Below are 26081 nucleotides of genomic sequence, written 5' to 3'. Positions count from 1 at the left end.
AGTAGCATTGCTTTAATCAAAATAATGTGTTCACTGTTTTAATGCTGAGAACACAGAAAATCAGTTAAATTTATATCTTTAGCTAAGGGTTCATTCATTTTATTTATTTTAAAACAAACCTTTTTACAGGTACTGTTAATTTCTTGTTTTTTAGCCTTCACACACTCTTTGAGCTAAATAAATGCTGGTGTAAGTCTGTGTAGCTCTGTTGACTTAAAGCTCTGTAAATCAGTGAAGATATCTTGATTTACATCAGCTGAAGATCTGGCCCTTAATGTCTTGGTAGCCTTCTATCTCAGCGAATGCAAGACCTTTTGATTATCACAATAATATATGTACTAACACTTGTCATATTTGTGTTTTTTATATCAGTACTACTTCATAGTGAGTTGAATTGGTTACTGATTTATCACATAATGCATGACAAGAGCAACACAGAGAAGGGGACAATGGAATAAATCCTGCTCTAACTAAGCAAGAGGTCCCATTGAAATCTGGTTAGGTGAGCAGGATTTGCTCCAGTATAGGGAACAAGATCTTTTGTTTCCTTTCCATGCCTGTCAGCTAAAGGTGAACCAAACTTGTTTTGCTGACTGTTTATTTAATATGTGCTTGCAAACCTAACCTAATGCTCACTCTCCCAAAGAGGTAACCTTTAGTCTTATAAATGTGACCCAAAAAGAGAAGATATTGAACAGTACGGAGGAAGTGGGGTGTGGAAGAACAAAGGTCAGAGTAAGAAGATTATTCAGTCTTGGCATTGGCACACCTTGTTGGTTCAATTAAATGTACAAATCCAAACCTATATCTTTAAATGAATGGAGCATTGTTAAAAAGTGCCAGATTAACAGAAACTCTGTGTTTTACCCAAGAACAAGTGAAGCACAAACAGTGGAAATAAAATAAACAGTGGAAATAAAAGCTTTATCACACTGCCCTGTCCAAGGCTCAGCTCTGCAGCTCTCTGTACTGAGAGAGGGTAGTTCATGCTCCATGGCCCATTAAATCTTGGCCTCTCCAGTAATTGTGATAATGCATCCTTTGGTATTCCACTGAATATGTTACAATGAAGATTTCATCACATAGTTTCCAGGTCTGGAATTGGGACAGAGGCATTCTGGTGTGCCCTGTGAGATGAGATTTACTATGTTTAGACTGTGGGAATGACTCTCTGATGTTTAAATTGTATTATTTCCATATCGCTTGGCGTGATGCACTGTGCTTTTGTAATTCTTCTGAACTCTAATAAAAAGTAAAGTACCATGTTATATACGTCTAATTCCCAGTGCCTTACCCGGCTGTAATCTGCCACCACAGTGACTTCCTCCCTCCATAGCGACAAGCAATGCTTTGTGTGTACAATATAATGGCATATGTCTTAACATGTCTTAGACATCTACCAAAAATGTTTTTTAAATAGTAGTGTTTTTAGTACTCTTGTTATCAAAAAGTCACAATGGGGTATAGTTTTACCACCCCTTTGGGGTGCAGAGGGCTTGGGAACACCACTAGGTCGGAGCACACATGCTGCACGATTGTCCCTTTCCATTCTGTCACGTGAGGTGGGGATGCTGAGCATTTGGCAGGGTTGGGAAGAAAGTCCGCAGCCTCAGGAAAAGATTCTTCCCTCTCCCTTCTTCTCAGTTTGTTGCTTGTTTGTACCTCATTCAGGAGTTCTGGGTTCAGCTTTCAGCTCTGCCACAGATTTCCTGAGGGATCTTGGCAAGTCATTTAATCTTCATGCCTCAGCTCCCCCCTCTGTAAGCCAAGGATAATGATACTCCCTTTCTCCCACCATTTGTATGTCTTGTCTGTTTAGACTATAAGCTTTCTGGGGCAAAGATTGTCTCTTACTAGGCTTTCATACACTGCCTAGAACAACTGAGCTTAATTTCATTTGGGGCCATTAGGTGCTACTGTAACGTAGATGGTTGTAGCCCAGTTACTAAGGTTGGGCACTGCAGAGTGGATATGACTCAATATGCATAGCCTTCATAAGAACAAGTTTGTAATGGCTGTTTATACTCTGAGTTTGTGAATAGCATTCCAGTGTGATCCTACCTATTTAGAAGCTATTCCTCAAGGTAGGAGAGAAGTTATCCTCCTTTGGGAGCATTCTAAGTTTGGCACCTATTTACCTCAGCCCTGGACCAGTGACTGGCCTAGTTTCCCATTTAAGCAACTTTGTTCTTGACTTCACAATGAGAGCCGGACCTAATCGTGTGATTGTCTCTGGAAATGTAGTGGTATGTAAGGTTCCTTATGCTGTTGATGATAAACCACAGCAAAAGAGAAAATATGTGCAGTTTACTGCCAGAGATTTCATGGGGGTGGAGGGGGGGGAAATATATGTCTTAACTCAAAAGCTGAAGAATCTCTGATTTAATAATTTTATTAAGATAATGTTGAAGTAAAAAGAAAACGGTACAGAGTTTCAGCACAGAAGTTTCTGGTTATCAGGGAATAAGGTACAGATTAACTAGATCTTGAATCTTGCAGGTATTTTAAATTAATTTCTTTCACGTACTGGATGTAACATGTTAGACTACAAGAAAAAGAAGTGTTCACAATAAGTAATTTGTAGGAGTGGGAATAAAGCTCTTGCTGTAGGACATTTTTTTGGCTAATACCCTACCATTTGGGTGCAATCTGTCTCTTCAAAAGGTACAGAAAAACTTAGTCAAAATGAGCCTCCAGAAAAATCATGACTATATCATAGTCTCCTGAGACAAGGGAGGAGGTGCAGTCCAGAGGCCAATACAGCAAGAAAGCAGAGTTTTCTTAGCGCCAGTGCACGTATTAGATGACTGGAAATGAGCATACTTTTTGGTCCTTGATTTTTCAAAGATTTAAATAAATGGGCTAAATGCTTCCTGGACATATATCTGGTATTTCCCTGTTGACTTGACTTTTTGCTAGGATTGATACAGGGAAGAATTTGACAAAATTTCTGTTAAGTTATTGTCTTAAGAAAAATCTATTTAATATTTCAGTTATCTTCTCACTATAGGGATTTGATATCAGACTTGAGATCTGGGTTGTTATGTATTACAGCAGCTGAGTTCTTTCTTGTTATGTATTACAGCAGCTGAGTTCAAACCCCCATTGTGCTAGGCAATGTACAGACACACAGTAAGAGATAATCCCAGCCCCAAAGAGCTTACAATTCAAATAAAGACAGATGCAGTGACTTGCCCAAGGTTATACAGGAAATCTGTGGCAGAGCCAGTAATGGAACCCAGATCTCCTGAAACCCATGCCTATGTTTTAATCACTAGGCCAGGGGTCGGCAACCTATGGCACGCATGCCAAAGATGGCACGCGAGCCCATTTTTAATGGCACGCTGCTGCCTGCCGGGGCAGCAGCAGCGTGCCATTAAAAGTCTTGCCCTGCCCGGCCCGGTCTGGCCCACTCTTCTCCGCCCCCTCCCGCAGGGGCAGGGGGCAGAAGCTTGGTCCTGCTGGCTCCCCTGCCTTTTCCCGCAGTGTGCTGGGTTCCGCCCTTCCACCTCCTCTCTGTCCCTCTCTGCCAGCCGATCAGCTGATGGCCCTTGCAAGGGGGTGGGTGAGGAGTGGGGTCAGTGTGCTCACTGCTCCCGGCAGAGGCAGAGAAGAAGTGGGTGCAGGGCCTTGGAGAGGAGGGGTGGTGGAAGCGGGGAATACCCCCTCCAGTCCCCTGCCGTGAGCACCCCACGACCCCAGCCCTCTGCCCTGACACCCCTCACACACACCCAGCTCTCTGCCTTGAGCCCTGTACCCCCGTCTCACACACCCAGCCCTCTGCTTGACTCCTTCACCCCCCCCCACGACCCAAGCCCTGACTCTGGCACCCCCACATATACCCAGGCCCCCCACACCCCATGGCCTGACACCTGCATCCCCCACACATACCCAGCCTCCTGCCCTGACTTTTGCACCCCCTCCACATACCCAGCACCCTCACACCCATGCACCCCCCACATCCTGACTCTTGCACCCCCCACATCCCCATCCCCACCCTGAGCACCAAACTGGAGTTCCTGCACCCACCTCCCCCCCACATTCCCACCTGCACCCCTCCCACCAAATGGGAGCTGCCCAGGTAAGCTCTCCACACCTAAACCTCCTGCCCCAACCCTGAGCCCCCTCCCTCATTCTAGCTCCTGGCCAGACCCTACACCCAAAACCTCCAGCCTGCTCCTTCACCCCCAGCCCTGTGCTCAGTGCACTCCCACCCTCAGCTCAGTGCAGAGAGAGAGGAAGAGAATGGACCAGAACCAGGGAGAAGGTAGGTACCCACTGTATATGGGCAGGGCTGGGACCCCAGACTGGCAGCGGGCTGAGCAGGTCCAGCAGCCGGAATCCCAACTGGCAGGAGCCGGCGGATAGAACCCCTGAGCGGCAGCAGGCTGAACCGCTCAGCCCTCTGCCGGTCTGGGGTCCTGCCACCGGCCCCGCACAGCCCGCTGCCAGTCTGGGGTTCTGGCTGCCGACCCCTTGCCAGCCGGGGTCCTGTCCGCAGGCCCCTCTCAGCCCGCTGCTGGCCTAGGTGAACGGAACCCCAGAGCAGCAGTGGGCTGAGCGGGCCGGCGGCATAAGATCAACATTTTAATTTAATTTTAAATGAAGCTTCTTAAACATTTTGAAAACCTTGTTTATTTTACAGTATCACAATAGTTTAGTTATATAATATATAGACTTTTAGACAGAGAGAGACCTTCTAAAGAACATTAAAAGGTATTACCGGCACGTGAAACCTTAAATTAAAGTGAATAAGTGAAGACTCGGCCCACCACTTCTGAAAGGTTGCCAACCCCTGCACGAGGCCATCCGTGTTGAGGATACTACTATGCAAGAATTATGAGGCCAGTAAAGTTAATTGGTAATTCAGTGATGATCTCATTTATTCTGCAGCAACAGTAATAAACGGTAACTTTTGTTCAAGCAAGTAGCTGTAGTACCATTTCTAAATGACAACACTGTAAAACCTGCTGCAGGTGTGTAAGACAACACCTGTGAAAAGTGATGCAGCTGGGACACTGTACAAAGCAATTTCACACTTAAAAATTTGTGCATGGTTAAAATGTTCTTAACTGACTCTTAAGCTGGAATAAATGTCAAAATAGTTATCTTGCTTTGTATCCAGTCAATGTCTACAGATTTGTGTAAGACTAAGTAATGGGTCAGAATAAACCATCATTTGATATGATTAAACAAAATACATAATATATGGCAATCAATAGACGCAGAAATGGCAAAACAAGAACTAAGGGATAGAGGTCCCCTATCTGTGTAGGAATTCTATCACATCAGTGAATCTAGCTCAGCTGCTCTAACAAAGAAAAGGGACTGTTTGGAAAAAAAAAATAGTTTAACTCGTGCTGCTATTTCAGCTCCCAAGGAAACAGGAGGTGGGCCTGGAGGAGTAGAGAACTGAGGGCTAATGAGATAGCAAAAGTATAACTTAGAACATAATTTGGCCCAGGAAATGCTGAAAGTATGGGTAGAACTTGAAGTGGAATTATGCTCTGAAAAGTGATTCTGCAAAATGGCATCATGTGTCTGCAGTTGTATTGTCTCTTAATTACCATATCCAATTTGCCCAGATTACAAATAAAAAGATGTTCTTTTCTCCCACGTACCAGACCCGCAAACTCAGCCTGCAATCTGAAAGTCAAGCACTATTCTTTCTGATGCATGCATCTTCAGCAATAGTAAAGATTCTGCAATAGGAACTCTGTTAAAAAATCCTGTTGAAGATGCACAAGAAAATAATCTTTCACATTTCCCCATTGTCCATAGCTGCGATGGCTCTGCAGTGCTCACAGGAGTGAAAAACTGTAAAATGGTGGTTTTTTTCCCAGAAAATTAAGTAGATAGGACTGTTGAATCCATAAATGGATCAGTTGAGTAAATATGGTGCCATTTTTTACAATTACTTTTTTAAGCCTAAAAGGACTCTACAAATGAAAACAGGAAAAAATTAATAAACTGACAGTACCATGAAGCAGTACCATGAAGAGCCTGGTAAGAGGCTATGTGGGGAGGTGACTGGTAGCAAACTATTGTTTGATATATCATCTGAGTATGATGCATAGAAATGTAAATGTGAAATCTGTGATATTAGACTACCTCAAAATCTTTTGTCTCTGATAGCATTGCAAATCATTTTAGTTTTTTTTTTTCTTGTGATTGGCACAATAACCTCAGAACTGCTTGATGCTTGCATAGCGTTATAGCTCAGTTATCTGCTTGGTAGTGTCTCTATTGGCAGGATTTGCATGTGTTTATATTAAAAGGAAATAACTTCAAAAATTGCATTACATCTATTTCTATGTGGCATCAGGGCAGCAAACATATGCTGCTTTTACTCTGTAAGAATCTCTATTCATCAATCTCCCTGTCAGAATGATGCAGAATTCTACACGTCCACCCTTTTAAATAAACTAGAATCCTTATAATATTCCTGATGTCGTTCCCATTGTGTGCATACCACACACAGTGTGTTGCCAGCTCCCATCTCACCTGTACAGATCCCAAGAATAAAGGGATCTGTACCAAACACAACCTCATTTATGTAATCAACATCATATAAGGGTTACTTTTGTTTGTACTGAGTGCAAATGGAACGAGGAAATAATCATAGGATTGTTCAGGACATGGAACTATTTTGGTTTATCTAAAGTATCTTGTACCAGCAAGAAGGCATGCCTGCAGTATTGTCCTATATATGACCTGTAAGCTGCAGCTGAGACAAGGTAGTGAGGCAATTTGAAGGGGAATGCTCCTTTTGGAGATCTCTTGCATTTTACTCTGCAATGGTTCAGCCCAAATACAGTTATCTGATCTAAGAGATATGCCAACTGGTTATGGCAAAACCATTCACTTTATGCTCTCGTGGTAGGAGAACATGTTCGTTCGTTGCATACGTCAGAGAACATGAGGTGAAAATACTGTGTGTATACGTAGAGGGGGATACACTGTCTTGCATGATGCACCTTGAAGGGGCTTATGTTTACTGTTTATTCCAGGTGGTGGTTGTAACAGAGTGGTCTGCCCCTTTAAGGGCCAGAGGGCCTGGTGCCAGACAGCCCTAGTGGATTATCAGACCCAGCTGGGAAGGGGGTCAGGTGATTCCTATAAAGGGCTGGGAAAGCTCAGTTGGAGGGGGAGCTGTGGAAGGAAAGCTGGCTTCTGTGACTGGCCCTGTGGGAGGCCAAGGCTTCTGGGCTTCTTCAGCCTATGTTGGTCAGGGGAATAGGTTTGTTTTGTCTTCCTTGGCTTGTTTTTGAATTAATAAACCATGCCTGAGGGAGGGACCTGAAAACGACTTGGGCATGGTGTTAGTCCTTCCTGGGCTTGAGGGGACAGGCCAGGAGCCTATGCTGCATTTAATATTCATGTTGTGGTAGCTCCCAAAGGCTCAGTCAAGCTAAATGCATCCTCTTGTTAGAGTGCTTGCTCATGTCTGTTCCACGTTAGGTGTGAACATGCTGCGTGCACTGTTGCCTGAGATTTTTCCCTCAGTGGTGTCCCTTGGGCCATCTCTAGCACCCTTTTGTGCTGCATGCTTATGCACTGTATAAGGTGCACTGCCGCCCTGCACCCTCTCAGTTCTTTCTTACCACCCTTGACGCGCTCAAACATCTCCTCTTGCTTCTGCAAGGCATTATTCAGTGGTTTTCTATTCAGCTTAGTTTTATTAGTCATAGTCAGTAGTAGTGTAAATAGCTAGTTAGTCCCCCTCTCTTAGCATAGAGGGGCACCCTTTACCCCTGGGTCTGAGCATGCCCTGGTCCTTGGGCTTCAAACCTTGTGACTCTTGCAGCAAGCCTATGCCCGTGAGTGACCCACACTCCAGTTGTCTGAAATGTCTGGGAGAGGCTCACATGGCACCCGAGGGTGCTAGAGCTGGCCCGATGGATACCACTATGGGAAAAATCTCCGGAGACAGTGCATGCGGTGCGCGCACACCTAACATGGAATGGACATAAGCAGCACATCTTGAAGAATAACCATTACGGAAAGGTTTGTAACTGTTTTTTCTTCTTCCTTCCTTCCCCACTCCACTTTTTTCCAAACCATCCTTCTCCTTCTAGTGCCTTGTGAGAGCAGGTGCACTGGACAGCCATATCGGTCCTAATGGACCTTTTGGAAGGTGGCATTATCCCATTAGAGAAGTTAAATGAAATTCCACCTTGAGGCGATAGGCACTGAAGGATCAGAAATCAGAATCAAGCCCTAAATAGCTACAGAAACCGTGGTTTCTTCCTCCTGCCCTTCCTCCACATTTGATGCCTGTACTGCAAGCACACTAAGAAATACTGTTTTGCTGTAATGAGTATATGGAAGGTACCAATGTGACAGCCTACCTAAAATCAGTCTGAATAATTTCCACACTTCAGAATTGTGCTGCCATGGCTAGCAGGCTTATTTTTGAATAGTATGATTAACTGCTAGGAAAATAACTCTCAAGTTCTGGAAATACTCTGCCTCTTAAATTCACATTTTGAAAACATATCTTGCATGAGAGAAGAATACTGGCTGCGATACTGAGTGACTGTACAGCAGCTTGAGGAATCTTTTTTCCCCTTTCTTTCCTTCTGATAACATTTTTACGCCAGATGGGCCTCTCTGAGCTTAGTCTTATAGGTTTAGTTTATCCAAGCAGCATGAATGTAAACGCCATTGCATTTAGTGCTCAAACATTACATTTTAAATAAAAATATTTGTCAGTCAGAGTTGGCTACAGTTTGCATTCTGAGCTGTAGGCTGAAATACTTATATAGTAAGTTCAAGTCAGAATTGTACCAGTGAAGACTACATGTATAAAGCTGTATAATTGAGGTGATATAAACAGTTGAGTAACCGCAATGAGTACTGCTCTCCCTTCCCAGGCAAATATCTTGCTATACTAGAAGAGCAAGGCCCAACACAGTGGGGCCTCAGTTTTGATTAGGGCCTTGAGGCTTTACTATAATATGAAAAGTAAGAGCTATTTATATAGAATCTGGAACAAAGAGGAAGAAATGAAACAGACTTACATGGGCGATATACTGCTTTTGGTCCACTACTTGCAGAAATTCCATTGATATCAGATGGCCTGTAAAATTTGCTGCCAAATGCATATCTAATGAAAGTAAATATATAATGAACATGAAATAAATTAGCCTTTTTAAAGTTTTTTCTTTTGCTCTTCACTGCAACTCTTCGCTTGGCCATGTTTATTTCCTGCAGTTTTTCTTATGTTGACTAAAGTTCTGTCCAGACTTGTAGCAGATATCTGTTCCTCTCTTGCTCTGTTAAGGGCTAAATCAGGGGTGGGCAAACTTTTTGGCCTGAGGGCCACATCTGAGTATAGAAATTGTATGGCGGGCCATGAATGCTCAGAAATTGGGGTTGGGGTGCGGGAGGGAGTGAGGGCTCTGGCTGGGGGTGCAGGCTCTGGGGTGGGGCTGGGAATGAGGGGGTTGGAGTGTCGGAGGGTGCTCCAAGCTGGGATTGAGGGGTTCGGAGGGCGGCAGGGGGATCAGAGCTGGGGCAGGGGGTTGGAGTGCGGGGGGTGGCTCAGGGGTGCAGGCTCCAGGTGGCGCTTACCTCAAGCACCTCTCGGAAGCAGCAGCATGTCCGCCGCTCCAGCTCCTACTCGGAGGCACAGCCAGGCGGCTCTGCTGTACACTGTACTGTCCGCAGGCGCCACCCCTGCAGCTTCCATTGGTTGCAGTTCCCAATGGGAGGCACTTGGGGTGGGGGTGGTATGTGGAGCAGAGCCCCCTGACTGCCCCTACATGAAGGAGCCAGAGGGGGGATGTGCTGCTGCTTCCGGGAGCCACACGGAGAGGCCCCCGACCATGCTCCCCGGCTGGAGCGGGGTAAGCCCCAGACCCTGCTCCCCAGCGGGAGCTCAAGGGCTAGATTATAGTTTGCCCACCCCTGGGCTAAATTCTACTGTGTGGATCTTTGTGCAGAAGTGAGATATGTGAAATCAATTGGAATCCTTCTGTGCCTATCACATGGATCTCATTGTGAAGATACACCAGTTAGAGAATTTCAGGACCAACCCTCCATTCATGCTTGGATAGTGTCCAAACAATATCTCCATGTCTGGCTTTTATTGCTGTTTGCAAGGAGAGCCCACCCCTCTTGCCCTCCTTCCCATATTGGGTGATGGAAAAAGAGCAGGTGAGGCTACGTTACTCCCTTGATCTCATCATCCCTTTGTTCTGTACGCTGCTTCCCTCTTCAGAAGCAGAGTGAAACTGTAAAAAGTCAGATCACTTTAATTGGTGGCACCTACTGCTCTGAGCAGCAATGACACCAACCAGATTCTTACAAGCTTTACTGGGCTTCTCAGGGGCACTGTGTGCAGCAATAGGGGTAGCGGACGTGGCTGGGATCTCTCCATCTCCAGAAGGGAAGACTGAGTTTCTGCTGCTGCAGCTGCTACATAATAGTGTTCCGGAGCAGCACAGTGAAACTCTCAAAAATTGGGTGAGAAAAGGAGGCAGCAGCAAAGAAACATCTTAAGTTTGATTCATTCCTTTGCCACCAGCATTGGCTCACTTGCCAAAGAATGTATTCCATTAGTGGATGGAAGAGTCCTTTTACTTTTCAATCCTTGTTCATGGTGGATTATTCCAGACAATTTATGTTGCAAATGATTCACCTATCTCAAAAAGTCCAGAGATCCTGTAATTCCTCAGCTGACCCCTTGGACACATCAGATTGGCTATGAACAAGAGCTTAGGTTTGCTGTACTTGGATGCTAACTGTGGTGTTGAGCATGGCTTAAATGTCTAGACCGAGAGAGGAATACAGTAGATGTTACAGAGTTTTGTGGATTGCTGCATTACTGTCAGTGAAGGGAAAAGTATGTCTGTCACATTTACTTTTTTTGTGGGCATCAGTCCGATATCAGAGATGTTCCAGTGTTAGCAGAAACTAGAAGGACTCCCAGGCATGTAGCTGATGACACTGGAAACATGGAGTCCTTTTATGTTATTACCCAGCAAGTGGTAAATGAAACACATCAATACTCCATCTTGGCCAAACCATCCCTTTTGGGAAATCTTAGTGTTTGTTTTATACCAGATCTGCAACTCATTCTCTGAGGTACAGAAGAATTCTGTATATCACCCAATAACATTTGTCAGCCCAAGGAGTGGTTCAACCACCAAGTTATTGGTGCTGTGCTGGTACACCACAGTTTGGCTCTTAAGATAGTCATTTGCTGGGCTGTACTGAGTCATGAGTTGTTGATTAAATGCCAGTATGTCGCAATTCCTTTGTTCTCATTGTAAATTCTCTAAAATCAGACAAATGGGAAATAAAAAACTTTTTAACACTGAATGGATTTTTGCACGTGAATTCAGAATTCATAAACCTGCCATGGAAACAGGTTATGTTAGTTAAATGAAAACTCACTTTTTTAAATTGAAAAAGGGGTAAGTGATTAGTTTTAAGGAATTGTTGTGCTTGCTTAGCTGTCTTAATGTGAAACAAGTCACCTCCCAATCACGATGTGTGGTGAAGCGATTAGAGTAATCATCAGCAAATAAAAGCTAACATGATGCACGGAAAAAGGGTTTACGCATTACTTATTACAGTTACTCATTTTGCTATTGATTTAGGCTTATTCTGAACAACTTTTGAATACTAGATTTTCATACAAATTATCTCTGCCCTAATATCATTCCTAAGTTTTTATTTGATCTTGAAAACCATTTCATTATGTTTAATTTAAGGAAATGAGATTTCCTTTATTACTGTCTGTAGAAGCTATTAGAAGCTCAATTACATTTTCAAATTCGTTTTTGAAAAGCTTTATGGTTTTAAGATAAAAATCCCACGATCTGACTATATGGGACTTTCTTGTTTACTAAGAAGTTCCCCCCACCTTCCCCCAATGGTGTTCACACATCAAGGAAAGAATGTACTGCTCTGAATGCAAAATTAATTATGCTAGAAACTGAAGATCAATTCAAGACTTAAAACTTTGCCCTGAGCTACACTGAACAATAAATATTTCCATAAAGAGAAAGGGCTGACAAATATATTTGTTGTTTTCCTTCATTCAGTGTTGAAAATACAATATTTAGACAGATTTTGAAAAGTTCAGTAAGTGAAAATGAGAGGATGGCTACCCAGGGATTCCGATGTTTTGTTTTGTGTACATATTGCATACCTGTAAATGGTTTATATTTCTGTAGTGGATTATATATTACCACTAGTATGTCTAGAGCAGTGTCTCCAAGAAAGATTGTAAAAGAAGTCCACATAATAACTTCCAGTTTATTAGTCTTTGGAAGACTGAGTGGTTTCAGTGGTGACTCCAATTTTATGTCACCTGGATTGCCTGTTTCACATTATTAAATGGCTATTTGGCAGTAAGAGCTATCCCCTTTCCTCCGCCACCAACCTGAGTGTTGGCTGTATACCACAGTTGTAGAGAGAGACAGGAAGAAAATAGTGTTAACTGCCTAGCTCTTTCCTGAAAGTTTGTTTTTAATTATTTAAAATATTTTTCACTTTTAAAACAAATGCTGCCACAAGCCCAATTGTATATACAGTACTGCATATGTAGCAGCCTTCTAAATTTCTAAATACAGATTAATTGTACAATTATAATGAAAAAGGAGCTTCAGAACAGCAGTTATTTTGTTGCAGAGATACAATTAAAATTATACCAGTGCTGTATAAATACAGCTAAATTAAGTTGCTGTCCTGCCACTTGGTGGCAATTTTGAGCTATTGCCTAGTGAGAGCTAGTATGCTATTTTATACAGAAGTAGTAACTGTAGCAAGAAAACCCTTTAAATTTACTTGAATTGGTTTGTAATAATGCCATTTTGTAAGAATATAAACCTTGCAATCTATAGTCTAATGTCACTAAAATATCAACCAGTAATAATAAAAGTTCTACATTCCTCTCTTACTATTCAAAACTTAGAGTTTGTAACTACTAGTCACTGAACAAATGTATTTGGTGTTTGCTAATAAACAGAAGATGGAGATATGTTTTAGCTTATCCAAATTTAAAACAAAAAAATTGAAACCATTTGTTCTGATTTATTAGTCATTTATAGGCATGACACTCCCTGGGGATACCCAGGGTTGTAAAGCACCTTGGTACCATCTGCTCTTAGCATGAGGGAGCCTTATCTGTGCCTACCAGGGGTCAGCTCCCTGATTCTCCCAGCCACAGGCAATGCAAGCACTCCCCTCTCAGCCTGTGCACGCTTCGCTGGCCCTCATGCAGGCTAGCAATAGACACAATCTAACTCCCGCGTGCTCTGATCACCCCTCTGAGGGGTCCAGCCCCTTATCTACTGGACACTCACAGAATTACCAGATCCTCTGTTCCCAAAGGAACAGTACACCACAGCTCACTAGGTACACCTGAGAACACAGTTCCACTTAACACCTAGCACTTAGATTTGTTTATAGAGAAAGCAAGTGTATGTTTATTTAACAAAGAGCAGAGATTCAAATGATAGTAAACAGAACTATTGGAAATAAAGGCTTACATATAGAATAAAATAATGCATTCTAGAGTTTAAACTTAACTCACAGTATGCCCTCTTGTCTAATAAGGTTCTGCGTGCCCCAAAGTCCTTCTCTCAGTGTTGTTCAGCTAAGACTGTAGAGACTCTCCTTTCATGAGATCAAGCCTGCTGGCAATTTGTCTCCCCAGTTGAAGAAAGGCACGGTGTCCTTCTTTACCTTTAGATACACTAAACCAGTCGTTTGTTCTTCATCTCTTAAAAAAAAAAGTATAAAAAAGTCTCTCCTCAACCCCCCCTTTGTTTACCTCTTCCTGTTAATTTTCCTTCTGAAGTTCCCACAATCCCTTCATTAGTATTTAACTTAGTGTGCAAAGAAATTTCCATTGTAAGACACACAATATGCAATGGGCAGCCAGAGAGATAAATGTCTCCCATATCCTGTCTGGTGAAACCTGACATAAGGCATGCTATGACTGGGTGATATGCCTTTAGTGTAAGCAGGGGAATGGTTCCACTATTGTGGGAAATTTTCTTGCTTTCTTTTCTACCCCCACTGGAATCAGATCATGAAAAGATCCAAATCCCTGTTCCAGCTCTCTTTACCTGGATGCCTTCCTGACCTCAAGGACTCCTGTTTCTCTCTTCCATGCAGCAGAATCCTCATAACTCTGATAAGGCTGGGTGCAGGATCCCTGGGGAGCTCAACCCCAAGTCTCATTATGAGCCGCTCAGGATGAGGGCTACAGTGTTCCCACTCCGTGGCACACTCTCTCATCACTGGCCACTTCCCTGACCCAGTGATCACTACATGAAGTTTAAACTGCATGCTATTTATTAAACAGCAACTGTAAACAAATAAGGGAAAAACTGAAAAGATTGAAAGATCATGGAACCCTGCACTGTGGGCATAAGGAACACCATAAACAGTGGTCTCTGGAACTCAGACTATTCCTCACACGTCCCAGGCCTCCTTCCCAGGACCTGGATGTGCAGTGGTGATACCATGGGTAAGATACCTATTCTGGTGGTGGCTACACACCCTCAGACTCCACATGGAGGGTCCCTTCTCCCCAGTATTGGCCCTCTTGTTGGGTTTGCATCTCCCCTTCCGAGTCTAGCCTTGTCTGGTGAAGTCTCCCTCTGTTGGGGCCCCCTTTGCCCAGGATCCCCACCTTGTTCTCTTTAGCCACTTACAGCTCTCAGCTCCAGTTTACCTGAGGCATGGTAGACCTTCCACTATCCCGGTTCTGGTTCTGTGGCTCCACACTGAAGCTCGGTCCTGGCTCACCCTCAGCATGGTTGCTCTCCGCTGCTCAGCTCCCTGGCTCTGGACTGCTGCTCTGGCTTCTCTGCCTCTGGGCTGCTGCACTCTCCCTGGCTCAGCTCTGGGGTCCCAGGATCCTGACTCCTCTTAAACCCTTCCCCTTTCTCATGGAATTAGGAGAGGGCCAACCAAAAAACCCACTATGTTTCAGTAAGGGGCCAAGAGCCCACTTACATTAGGAACACAGTGTCCAATGTATATGTATACATATCTCCTTACATATTATCCACACATACATTTTGCAAAGATTATGATATCAGTGTGATACAGGCTTTCAGCAGAAACCTTAAAGGACACTTTTTGTTGAGCTAGAATGTAAATACCAGATCCAGGGGATCCCTGTGACAATTATGCACCCTAGTCCTCCGGTCATAATAGGGCAGTACTGGAAAATACTTTTTGACCATTCAAATGGTTTAGGACGTTCTAGGTTTTCCCGGTATACATGGAGGAGCCACAAGATTGTTCTTTAGAACTTTCCCCTTTTGGAATAAAGGGATTAGGGTGAGATAGAAGGAATCAGCCACTGGTAATCTTGTTTATATTCTCATGTTCTGCTCTCTATGCTGTAGTTATAGATCCTGCTGTTCTGGAGCCTTGAAGGGAATAGATTTTCGGAGAGATTATCACTTTAAGAAATAATGTTAAAAGTTAAGAAAAAAGCTAGAATGAAGGAGGAAACTCTCTCCTTGAGCCTTAGTAGGGTACATCTGTATCAGATAAAGGCCTACTTCACGTTGATGGCAAAGCAACCACACAAAATTAAAAAGTCTCATTTTTAAAGATATATAGCACTATATATAACACGTTATTCTCCCGATTTCCAAGACTAAATTCCTGAAGAACTTGGTTGTTACTGTCTCTATCCTACAGCGTCACACTGATATAAATATATCTATAACTTCATCACTGGAAAAGCTTCAAAAATACTACCAACATTAGTAGTACAGTTTAAAACAGTAATAAAGAACACAGGCATATTAATCACTAGTCGGTAAATTCAAGATTTAACAGTTGTCTAATTTAATATTCTTGTTACAGGAAAATTACTCAGATGTAAGCAGCTTGTGAAAACAAAACCCAGTGCATATCTTTTTTTAATTCATTGGGGGTAGTAGTTTTTTATACTGACAAAATCCACTACCAGGAAAGCTGCAATAAGCTGCATAGCTGTTTGTCAGTGCCTGGGTTTATTTTCGTAAAGAAGTATTGATTACAGAATGAGAAACATTTAGTTTAATAGCAATCGATGAGGAACAGACAAAGGACATTCTGAAGTCTGAATCATTTTAAATTTAAGCTAAAACACACAACCCAGAGTAATTTATGATTAGATAATAAAATGAGATATATTTTTGTAAGGTCACAGTGTTTTCCCCCATTATTTGAGACACATATACTTAACAGTGTGCTTAATACAGACACAATATACACAATTACTATTATTATTCAAGCTGTGTAAATAATTGATTTTTTTTTTGGTTCATTGGCTGAAACTAATGAACCAAAATAAATTTTTTGTTGTTGTCTTGGAAAAAATACAAAACAAAACACTCCTCCCACGTGCAAAAAAAAGGTCAAACATAATATTTCATTCAACCTGAAAATAAATGTTTCATTTAGTTTTTGAGCATGTTTAACTGATTTTTTTTAATTATTATTACAAGCCAAGGACATTTGGAAACACCATTGCCAAACTAGTGTAGTGGTGGTAGCAGTGGCTGCTGCCTCTTTATACTCTATTGCTCTGTCATTGAAGCACTCAGCTGGGATATGGGAAACTCATCTTCAAGTTCTCACTCTGCCTGATTTGGGTCTATCACATTGTGGGTGATTGTCCTAGCCACTATTCTGGGGTAAATCTCTCTCAGTCTCTCCTGTGGAAGGTGTTTCAGTTTGTGTAAAATACTTTAATAGTCATTGGGCAGGGACTGGAACCGGGAAGGGGGGGGGTCTCCTCCCAGGTGAATCCCATAACCATTATGCGCTATAGAATGTGTAGGACAGGTGTAGGTAAAGATCTCCTGTTCAATCATTCCTGGCTGCCTTCATAACTAATATCTGCTTCTAATCTAATTTTTAATGTAGCTCTTGTATTTTCTCCAGTATAAACCAACCTCCTTGCAACTCCCTTCCCATACATTCTGTGATCTAAATTGTCTAAACAAAAGCTACATTTGTACATACACAAATTTGTTTGCAAATTTCTTGCTATGTATTTGTGTAATTCTACCACTTTTGCATATAAAGCATAGAATTTACACAGTCAAATGTTCCCCATGCAAATCTAGCACAATTGACTGCAAGCTGTTTTTGTGCATGTGCATTTTATCATTTGTGTGCACAAGTGATATTGCACAAAGAAGTATGTCCAGTGATTTGAATGTGCATTCTTGTGTGTGTACACAAATGGCAATCTGGTTGAGGTCAATTTGAAAATTTGACCGAGGACATTTGAAAGTGCTCCTGGAGGTTACTAAAAGCAAGAATCTAATATTCACTCTTCAGTGTGAATCTTCTGGTTATTAGGCTATTATGCTTTTAACCACTACTTCAGGCAATGTTTTTATTATGGCATGGTTATTATGGAGAATTGTTAAATGCATAACTTCAGAAGTTCTTTAACATATGTACACTCTGAATATACACTACTATAAACAACTTTTAATTTGGAATTGCAATGACTTAAAAAAAACCTTTTTTATACATAGACAAATAGTTTTGAGAGACAATTATCTTCTTGCCTTAGTTTAAAACCTCTAGAACAGCTTTTGCTAGAAATCAGTATTACTTGCAAAGAAATTGTGGCCTTGTTTTCAAAATGCTTAAAAACATGTCAACAATTAAGATTAATTAATTAGGGTTAGTAGCCTTATCAAACAACCTTAACTTGTGTTTTAATACTTTGCAGGCTATTACTGACATAATTATTCTTGTATTTTAGGAGAATTAATAGTTACCATATCTAATCCACTGTCTAATTTCTCCTTCAGGTTACACATATTCAGAAAAGAAATAAACACAGGAAAACAAATGACTGAATTCTCATATATACTGAGCCCCTCTTTCCCTACTCTAGTAGTGTAAATTACACTTATGCCCACTTTAAAGCCCCTTTACATTTACATAGAGATGTCCAACAGAGCCTTATTGTACAAGGGAAAAAGATTAAAATAGTAGATTTAGACAAGGTGGGGTAGTGGTAGAAGCAGTGTGACAGGTAAGGAAACCATAGAGAACAATTTATTGTGTTAACTCCCATTGAGCTCAGTGGGATTTGAGAAGTTGAGCACTTTTTGGGAGACACACCATCATCTCACTGGATTGGGTCTTTGGTCATTAATACAAGTGAGAACATAATAGTCAGTCAATAATTTACACAACAAATTTAGCCTGTCTTTCTCTTTGTGGGATATCAAAGAGGAGGTCAGAATTTCTGCAAATGCATTCACCATTTGAATGTAGTCAATAAACATTTTTCTCAAATTTTGTATTGATCATGAATATTCCAGATTGGAATTATGTTGCTTAGATGTGATTGGTCACATAGGATTGTTTCTATTCCTGGACTAGAAGAGAACAGGAGGACTTCTGGCAAGAATGTTTACACATGCAAATTTAAAATAGGATTTTTTGCAAATATTCATGCATGTAGCTCTTCAGTTTTGTTCACAACATCTAGCCCGTAAAACTAGATCACTCAAACATTCACAGAGCGTGAATACGAACAGTGCCAAGAACATGTGCAAAATAAATTCACTTTAAAATTCTGACTCATAGTTGGGAAATAGTTGTGGTACTTGATCAACCAGTCTCTAAACACATGAAAAAGAGCAAATTCTTTTTGGGTCCAAAACCAGACTGAAAACCATGGAGGAGATTTTGCAAGAAGAAATGGTCAAAGATGAGTCAGAACACTTTCTTCAGAAGCTTGCTGATGACAGGGAAGCTGGAGATGGAATAGCCATTAGAAAGCAAGTAGGTGAAGTGAGGATAATTTTTAAAGAGGGGGTGATAGCACATTCCTGAGTGCAGAGAAGAGGAACCCCCGATGATGAGGAAAATAGTAAGAAGAGAAGGCAGGAAAGCTACAGTTGGAGAAAAATGTGGCAAGAGTTTGTGCAGATAACTTCATTGACAAGATAACCGTGGTTGCCTGGTGTTTAAGAAAAAATATGACTTTTGTTTCTATTTTCATTTTTCTTAACTTCCCTTCAAACCTGTTGCACTCACGTATCCTCCTTCATTAAGTTTATACCCACTATGGAACTTAAACATGCAACTGGCTAATGCTTTTCTGTTCTCACCCAATCACTTTGCTTAGTAGTAAACTTTAAAAAGAGAGCTACAAAGACACAGAATTTGTAGGTGTTTCAGGAATGCTGACTCTATTTTCATCACAAACAAACCTCTTTATCTTGTCCTAGCCTTTCTGTGGGATGGGTTTGCTTCTTCTGTCTCACCATTTGTTGTCATTTTCGTTAGAATGAAAATATTGTCCTTATTTTTGTAGGTGAGATTAGTATTGCTGTATACTGCACATAAGTGATATATCCTGAATTCTGCAGACTCCTTAGCTGTGGGAGTTTCACATTCATACTCTTATTTTTGTCTCCAGAGTCCTTTGCATCTCTAATTTTGGATAAACTACACACACACATGCGTGTGCACTAAATAAAATAAAATAACACTAAAATTGCAAAGTCAAGCACTCCTAATTTAGGAAATGCTGGAATTAAGGTTGGTAGTGCAACCTTAGTTCAGCCGGCTTGCATATATGCATTTATAAAGTCTTGTCCAACATCCCATAGGATCTGTGGTAAAGTCAGGAAAAGAACTCAGCTGTTTTGGATCGCAGTCCAGTGCTTTGCATACAAAAGAACATCCTTTCTGTGCTTGTATTCCTCTGCCTCATTCGCTGTCCATCATGTGCACTGAAGTAAGTACGTGTCCTGCACAACTAATAGTATGTAATCATGTAATTAAAAACTATATCATAATGTATACTCACAATGGAGCTGAATTAAGTTTGCTCTGGAAATCTTCAGTATGATGGTTCCTAACTTTGTGCATTTTCATTGCAACCTCATTGTTCTTTTAATGTAATTTTTAAGGTACTTTCATAGTTTAACATTTTTTTTAAAAAAAAAGCACGCTGACAAAACAGAAATTCTGTCATGCTGAGCCATACTGATCCTCAGGTATTGGTCATCAGCAGGATATGAACCTTTAGTTCCATAATACATACTTCTACTACATGAGTTAAAGGAGTAACCTATCCTGTATGAGTCCCAGCCATTTGTGGGGGACATGACACACATGTTGCCAGTGGCTTACAGAATTCTTCATTGGACAGTAGAGGAATGCTTGCAATCAGGAATCTTGGGCTCTATTCTTTGCTGTGGAAGGGGGAGTGTGATTTGGTGATTAGTAGAAGCATAGCCACATATATGGACCCGACACAATCATTCTGTAAGGCAGTGTGGCTGAGTAGCCGAAACCTGGGTTATATTCTTTGCTTTGCCTGAAGTGATCTTGTGGAACCTATCAATTATCAAATCTGTAAAATGGAGGGAATGATACTTACTCGTCTACTACTTAATGAAGGGGTATGAGGCTTTGCTCAATAATAAAAGCTTTAAAGTGCACAGAATTATTGGTACCGATCAGGAGGGAGGGGCTCAGACCATCAGGAAAGCTGGATTTCCAGACAGAAAACCTTGCACAAACATGGAAGCCAGAATTGAATCTATATTCAGAGCTTAATGTGGGAAATAAAGATGAGAAGATGAAGGTAAAGCTTTTTTACTGTCTCATTGGGGAGGGGGGAGTTGGGAAAAGGATGAGACGTAGCCAGCAAAACACTGGAACAGCTGTTGAGTGTTTTGATGAGTACTGTGACCCCAGATGGAATGAGACAGTAGAGAGAGACTGGATTTTTTTTAACCCACTTCCAAGATGTAGAAGTAGGAATGTACTAACTTTACAGACCTGGGAATTTTGACATCCACATGCAACTTGGGAGACATTAAAGATTCCTTAATTAGAGACAGGAGCCTTTGTGGGAAATGTGATTCCAGCTTACAAGAGAGATTGTTGAGAGTAACAGATCTGACAGCAAAGGACTCCAAATAGCAAGGACAGCTAAACCATCCAAGCAAAGGATCAAAACAATAACAGCCACTGGTTGAAAACAAGTTTAGAGGCTCAAGCTAAAGGAACCCAGGAATCAGGAGAGAGACAGACCGATCATGAACGCAGATGACATGATTCAGTGTAAATACTGTGAAAAGCAACACTGATGCAAAGCCAGCAGCCCGTACATGTACTCAGATAGAAAAGAAGCTGCTGGCTGTTGTCTTTGGAATGGAACAATTCTATCAGTTCACCCTTGGGCACGAGGTAGATGTGCAGGCAGACCACCAGCCACTAGAAAGCAGCATGAATCACTCCTGAATACACTGAAGTGACACCAATGCATATTACTGGATCAGTGCTATGAGGTGAGGATAAGGTACTGCCCAGGAAAGTCATGACTGGTGGCAAATATAGTGATCAGGGCTACCTTCCGAAGTACAACAGAGATGGATCTGTGGAGCAGGTTGATAGACTACCGTCATATCTCTGAGGGGAGGCTCCAGGCAATGCAAAAACAGCACCACCCAGGCTGGGATGCTACAGGCAGAAAAACATTCATACTGAAGAGCTGGGCAGATCTCAAGGAGGAGATCCCACAGGAGGTTGCCCTATGTTACCAGATCAGAGATGAGCTGTGTGCACAAGATGGGGATTTTGTTTAAAAGGAACTGAGCAGTAATCCGAGCAGATTTAAAAATTGACATCATGAGATGGATACACACTTCACACCTGGGGATAGAAGTGTGCATGATATGAACCAGGGAATGTACCTGTTTGTAGCCCCCCTTTCCTTCTTGGGTTACTCAGGAGCAGGCAACACTCACCTGTGTGCCTGGGCGCCTGATGTTCAGTGGGCCCTCTAGTAAAGGGTGTATACATGTGTGACGAAGTGGGACTGTTCTTAATGTTTCCTTTGAATAGTGTGGGGGTGCCTCCGTTTCCCCTGTGCAGTTTTTAAGTATCTAGGGGGTGGGATAAGGGTGTATGGTCATTGCAGAGCCCTAGAGGGCAGGTGTGTGCAGGGGTCTGGACACAAGGAATGGCCGACACCCTGTTTCCTGGCAACTGATGGCCTGGGTCCTTCCCCCCTGCAAGGTGAGAGCTGAAGGGTTGGAGAACAAAGGAATCAGGTGACCTCCTGGCCCGGGGAAAGGGACAAAGCCCAGAGGAGGAGGGGCTGGAGGGAGTTTCAGTTTGGGGCTGACTGGGACATGGAGTGAAGTGCAGACGTGGTTGTCTGGCTCACTGACCACCAAAATGGACCCAGCTGAGGGGTCCTGTTCTCTGCACTGCAAGCTCTGTTTTAGACCATGTTCCTGTCGTCTAATAAACCTCTGTTTTACTGGCTGGCTAAGAGTCACGTCTGACTGCGAAGTTGGGGTGCAGGACCCTCTGGCTTCCCCAGGAGCCCCGCCTGGACGGACTCGCTGTGGGAAGCGCACGGAGGGGCAGAGGATGCTGAATGCTCCGAGGTCAGACCCAGGAAGGTGTCCTGAAGACAGGCTGCTCACAGGAAGACAACTGCCCCAGAGTCCTGACTGGCTTCATGGGGAGCAGTTCCAGAGCATCGCCCGTGGACTCTGTGACAACATGTAGGGTAGGCATAAATGCCCAGTTGAGAGTGACATGGAACAGGGCGAGGGGAGAAAAGAGTGCAGGGATCAGCCACAGAAGGAGACTCTACTGCATCACGAAATCTGAACCTGACCCTGGAAAAAGGCTGGATTACAGATCTATTCACTGTTAGTAGCAGGAAATACATGGTTACACTAAGTTACTACTCCATTTTCTGGGAGAAGGACTGTATGGAGGACACTCAGGCAAGAACTGTGATCTGAAAACTGATGGTGCATTTTGTAAGATATGGCATACCCAACATGCTATACTTAGACAATGAGCCACAGTACTCTGCATCAGAATTACAATGATTCAGCATCAAATTGGAATTTTAACACAAGATATCTTCCTCTGGGTAACCAAAAAGCAATGGGAAGGCAGAGTCAGTAGTAAAGTTAGCCAAGAGACTGAACAGACTGACTTATCAGACAGAAATTACTGACAATGTTGGACCATCGCGATACACCCTTTTAGGGACTAGGTACAAGCCTAGCACAGGGACTGATGGGTATGGGGCCAGAGAACCAAGACTCTGCTTCCCATGAGGGGTAGTCTGTTGCAGCAGACTATGGAGACATACAAAGGAATAATGGACAAGACACAGATGCAGTTAGGAGAATGCCAAGATAAGCTTACAACTTGCTCCTACAGTGGAGTCAAGACCTGAGTCCACTGTACAGAGGCGATCAGGTCTGACTCCAACCTTCAAATAGCCACACAAAGCAATTGCAAAAGCAGCAGTGCAAATTGCAGTGGGTCACAGGTCACGTGATGTGGCTATGTACTCAGGACAGCAGTGAAGACAAAACCGAAGACCACTGCAGAGTAGCAGCAGACAGCTGGTACACCCAGACAAACAGGGCCAAGGTCAAGACCAGGAAGACTCAGAAAGGGCCTCAGCTGTCCTGATGTAGAAGTCAGAAGAAACAAGGTATATGGACAACACAAGGACAACAGGATGCCACCCATCAGAATGAAGGCAGCAATGGAGTGGAAGCAAGTCCCACACCAACAGTGATAACACAAACAAGAAGTGGGAGACTTGTTAGAGGAATAGCACACCAGGATACGGTTGGTGGCAAAGGCCATGTCTCTGTGGTGAGCTATATACTAGTCACCTCTGGCCCCACCAAGTCAGCAAATGCTTGCACATGATACACAATAAAATTGTTAAAAGGAAAGATGCTGCTTGGAAGTTGGAGGGAGGAGCACAGATTTCAGGGGGGAAGAGTTTGGAGGAGGGACCCGATAGTCAGTAGGTGTACACACGGCTGGAAATCTAGCTGCAGTTGCAGCATTTCTGTAAATAGTTTTCCTAATAAAGAACCAGTTTAATTTTAGAAACATGGAATTCTTTTATGTTACAGTATTGCCCTGCATGCAATACATGAAATGCACCCCATTCTGCTGGAGTTAACTCCCTTAACTTTGCCTGAACAATGTGCTTGCCTTGTACGGGCATGACAGTTCAGCTCTTCACCCAATAATTTCTCCTTTTCTCTGGATGAGCCCCCACTGGGTATTTGGGTCTTAAGCATGCAGATTAAGCAGCCAGACATTTCTCTTTCATTTCATTTTCACAGCTGCCTTCTGGCTCCTGGAGTTGCCTCTCTTAAGCCCCCCATATGGCAAGGGAGCTACATCTATAATTCAGGCTATCGTCAAAAGAGTTCAGCATTGGCCAAGCTGTTCTCCTATTGGAATCATTGAACATTTCCCCATTGACTTCAACAAGAACAGTTAGGCAAATACTGAGCACTTTTGAAAATCCCACTCAGTATTTTTAAGCATGAATTACTCCTCCATGTTCTCCTATATTCAGAATTCTTGTAGTGTGAGGTGCTGAGCACCTTCTACCAGATGTTGGGCACTCTCAACTCCCAATGAAGTCAGATGAGAGTATGGTACCATTCAGCATCTTGGAGAATTGGGGTCTGTGGCAGAACATTAATTGGATAATTTAATTAGAACAATAATTTATTTTCCAATAATTTATTTCCTATTTTGAAAATTTCCATCTTTGAGATACTAGGTATAGCTAGCTAGACAGAAGTTCTGTATTCTCTCTACAATTCCCCATATTTTCCCACAAGTATATAGATATTTCATTTAATTCCTTGCCAGCCTTCCTTTGTGGCATCTGCTTATTTATCACTGTCTTTAAGATCCCTTATCCACTTGGTAATGCTCATATTTTTGGTCCCTTGGTTACTGCTATTATAAATTATTATTCAGTAAGATTTATAGCTGTGAGACTTGTATAAATAATCTCCTCTGTTTAATGACTTCACAGTAAGAAACCTTTGTTATTTTGTAATGAAACCATATGTGTAATTTCTTGATACATTTTTTGCAGGTATGTCAAAAAAATTAGGTCAGTAGCAGACCTGCATCAAAATCTTTGACAGGCCACAAATTGCACCACATCATGTTTACAGTGATTTTCAAAGTATATAAATGGTGTACGTAATGTAATTTTATGATGCTTTAGCCTTTTCATAGTCCACTGATGCCTGAGCTCTTTCTCTGTCTAGTAGAACATTGATCAGTTGTTCAGTTTCTTATTGACCTGTTTGATGCTGTCTCATTTAGATGCTTGTAGTATAATCAAATACAATTAGAATTTAATTTCTGTGTTTGTAGGATCTCATGGATAGCGTATGTATTTTATGGTTCAGACAGTGGGTTTTGAAGCTGCTGCTTGTTTTTTTTTTTTTGCAAGTCATATGTAACCTTTTGTTTGAAATAGGCTTTTGAATTCACTAATTTTTGGAGCTGAGGTTAAGAGGCTAATAAGAATTAGCATGTCATAATTGACATGTACAGTAGGTACAGTATGCTGGAGGTGCTCTGTTTTTAGTCTGTGTTTCCAAAACTCTTCACCTAAATATGTCTTTATAGGGGAGGGTGTTCTTATTAAATTTCTGAAACCTTTCTCTCTTTCTTTTTGGCTGGGTACCTGGATTTTTAAAGCTAGATTCTTATTATTGTATTTTATAAAAATAAAATAAACTTTGCTGCATTGATGTAAAGGGGAGGGCTTCAAATGGAGGAGGGGGAGAGAGACTTTTAATTTTAAAGGCCTGTTTTGTTGATTTCAATGAGTCTGTGAGCCAAAGTAGAGCAGCTCAGATAGGGATACTTTACAGCAGTCTTATACAGATTTGTGACCCTACCAAATCCTAAAATCTGCTGTCTCTGTAGTAATTTGCATTAACAAACTGAACACACAGAACAAGTGGAAAAATTAGACATTTTTTTCTTTTATCCTTTTGTGTGTGTATGTGCATTCAGTGTAGGATATTGGATATGGAACAGTGGAAAAATAAAAGTTCTTATTGCTTGAGAAGTTTAACACACAAGTAGGAATTTAGAAATCATATTATAGGGAATATCCCTTTACTAGAAGGGGAATGGACTAGATAACTTACTGTGTTAGGTCTTTTCCATCTCTAATTTATATTATTCTAATTGTCGTATTGATTTGATTACATATCAGAATCAAACACACTTGACAT

At 42.0% G+C, this 26081-nt stretch overlaps 1 protein-coding gene and 1 long non-coding RNA gene across 9 annotated transcripts in view; one reads left to right on the top strand and one right to left on the bottom strand.

The window, feature by feature from the left end:
- NCKAP5 (NCK associated protein 5) overlaps positions 1 to 26081 on the top strand; it is a 588725-nt gene that overhangs the window by 290287 nt on the left and 272357 nt on the right. Inside the window, exons 1-2 of one of the 8 annotated variants that reach the window (XM_043525279.1) lie at positions 10843 to 10849; positions 10993 to 10994. The exons of 6 other annotated variants lie outside the window; for them this stretch is intronic. In XM_043525279.1, the coding sequence (XP_043381214.1) occupies position 10849; positions 10993 to 10994 (3 nt within the window). In that variant the 5' untranslated portion in view covers positions 10843 to 10848. Of the gene's footprint in view, positions 1 to 7149; positions 7241 to 10842; positions 10850 to 10992; positions 10995 to 26081 lie in introns of those variants that run through there. One more of the 8 variants, XM_043525280.1, reaches the window with a different exon arrangement.
- The window catches only part of LOC122462374, a 355548-nt gene that overhangs the window by 165936 nt on the left and 163531 nt on the right, over positions 1 to 26081 (bottom strand). The window lies entirely within an intron of this gene.

The sequence above is a fragment of the Chelonia mydas genome, chromosome 11 (genome assembly GCF_015237465.2).
Source record: "Chelonia mydas isolate rCheMyd1 chromosome 11, rCheMyd1.pri.v2, whole genome shotgun sequence".
Lineage (NCBI taxonomy): Eukaryota > Metazoa > Chordata > Testudines > Cheloniidae > Chelonia > Chelonia mydas.
Note: the sequence above shows the minus strand (reverse complement) of the source record. Positions and strands in the feature narration are given on the sequence as shown.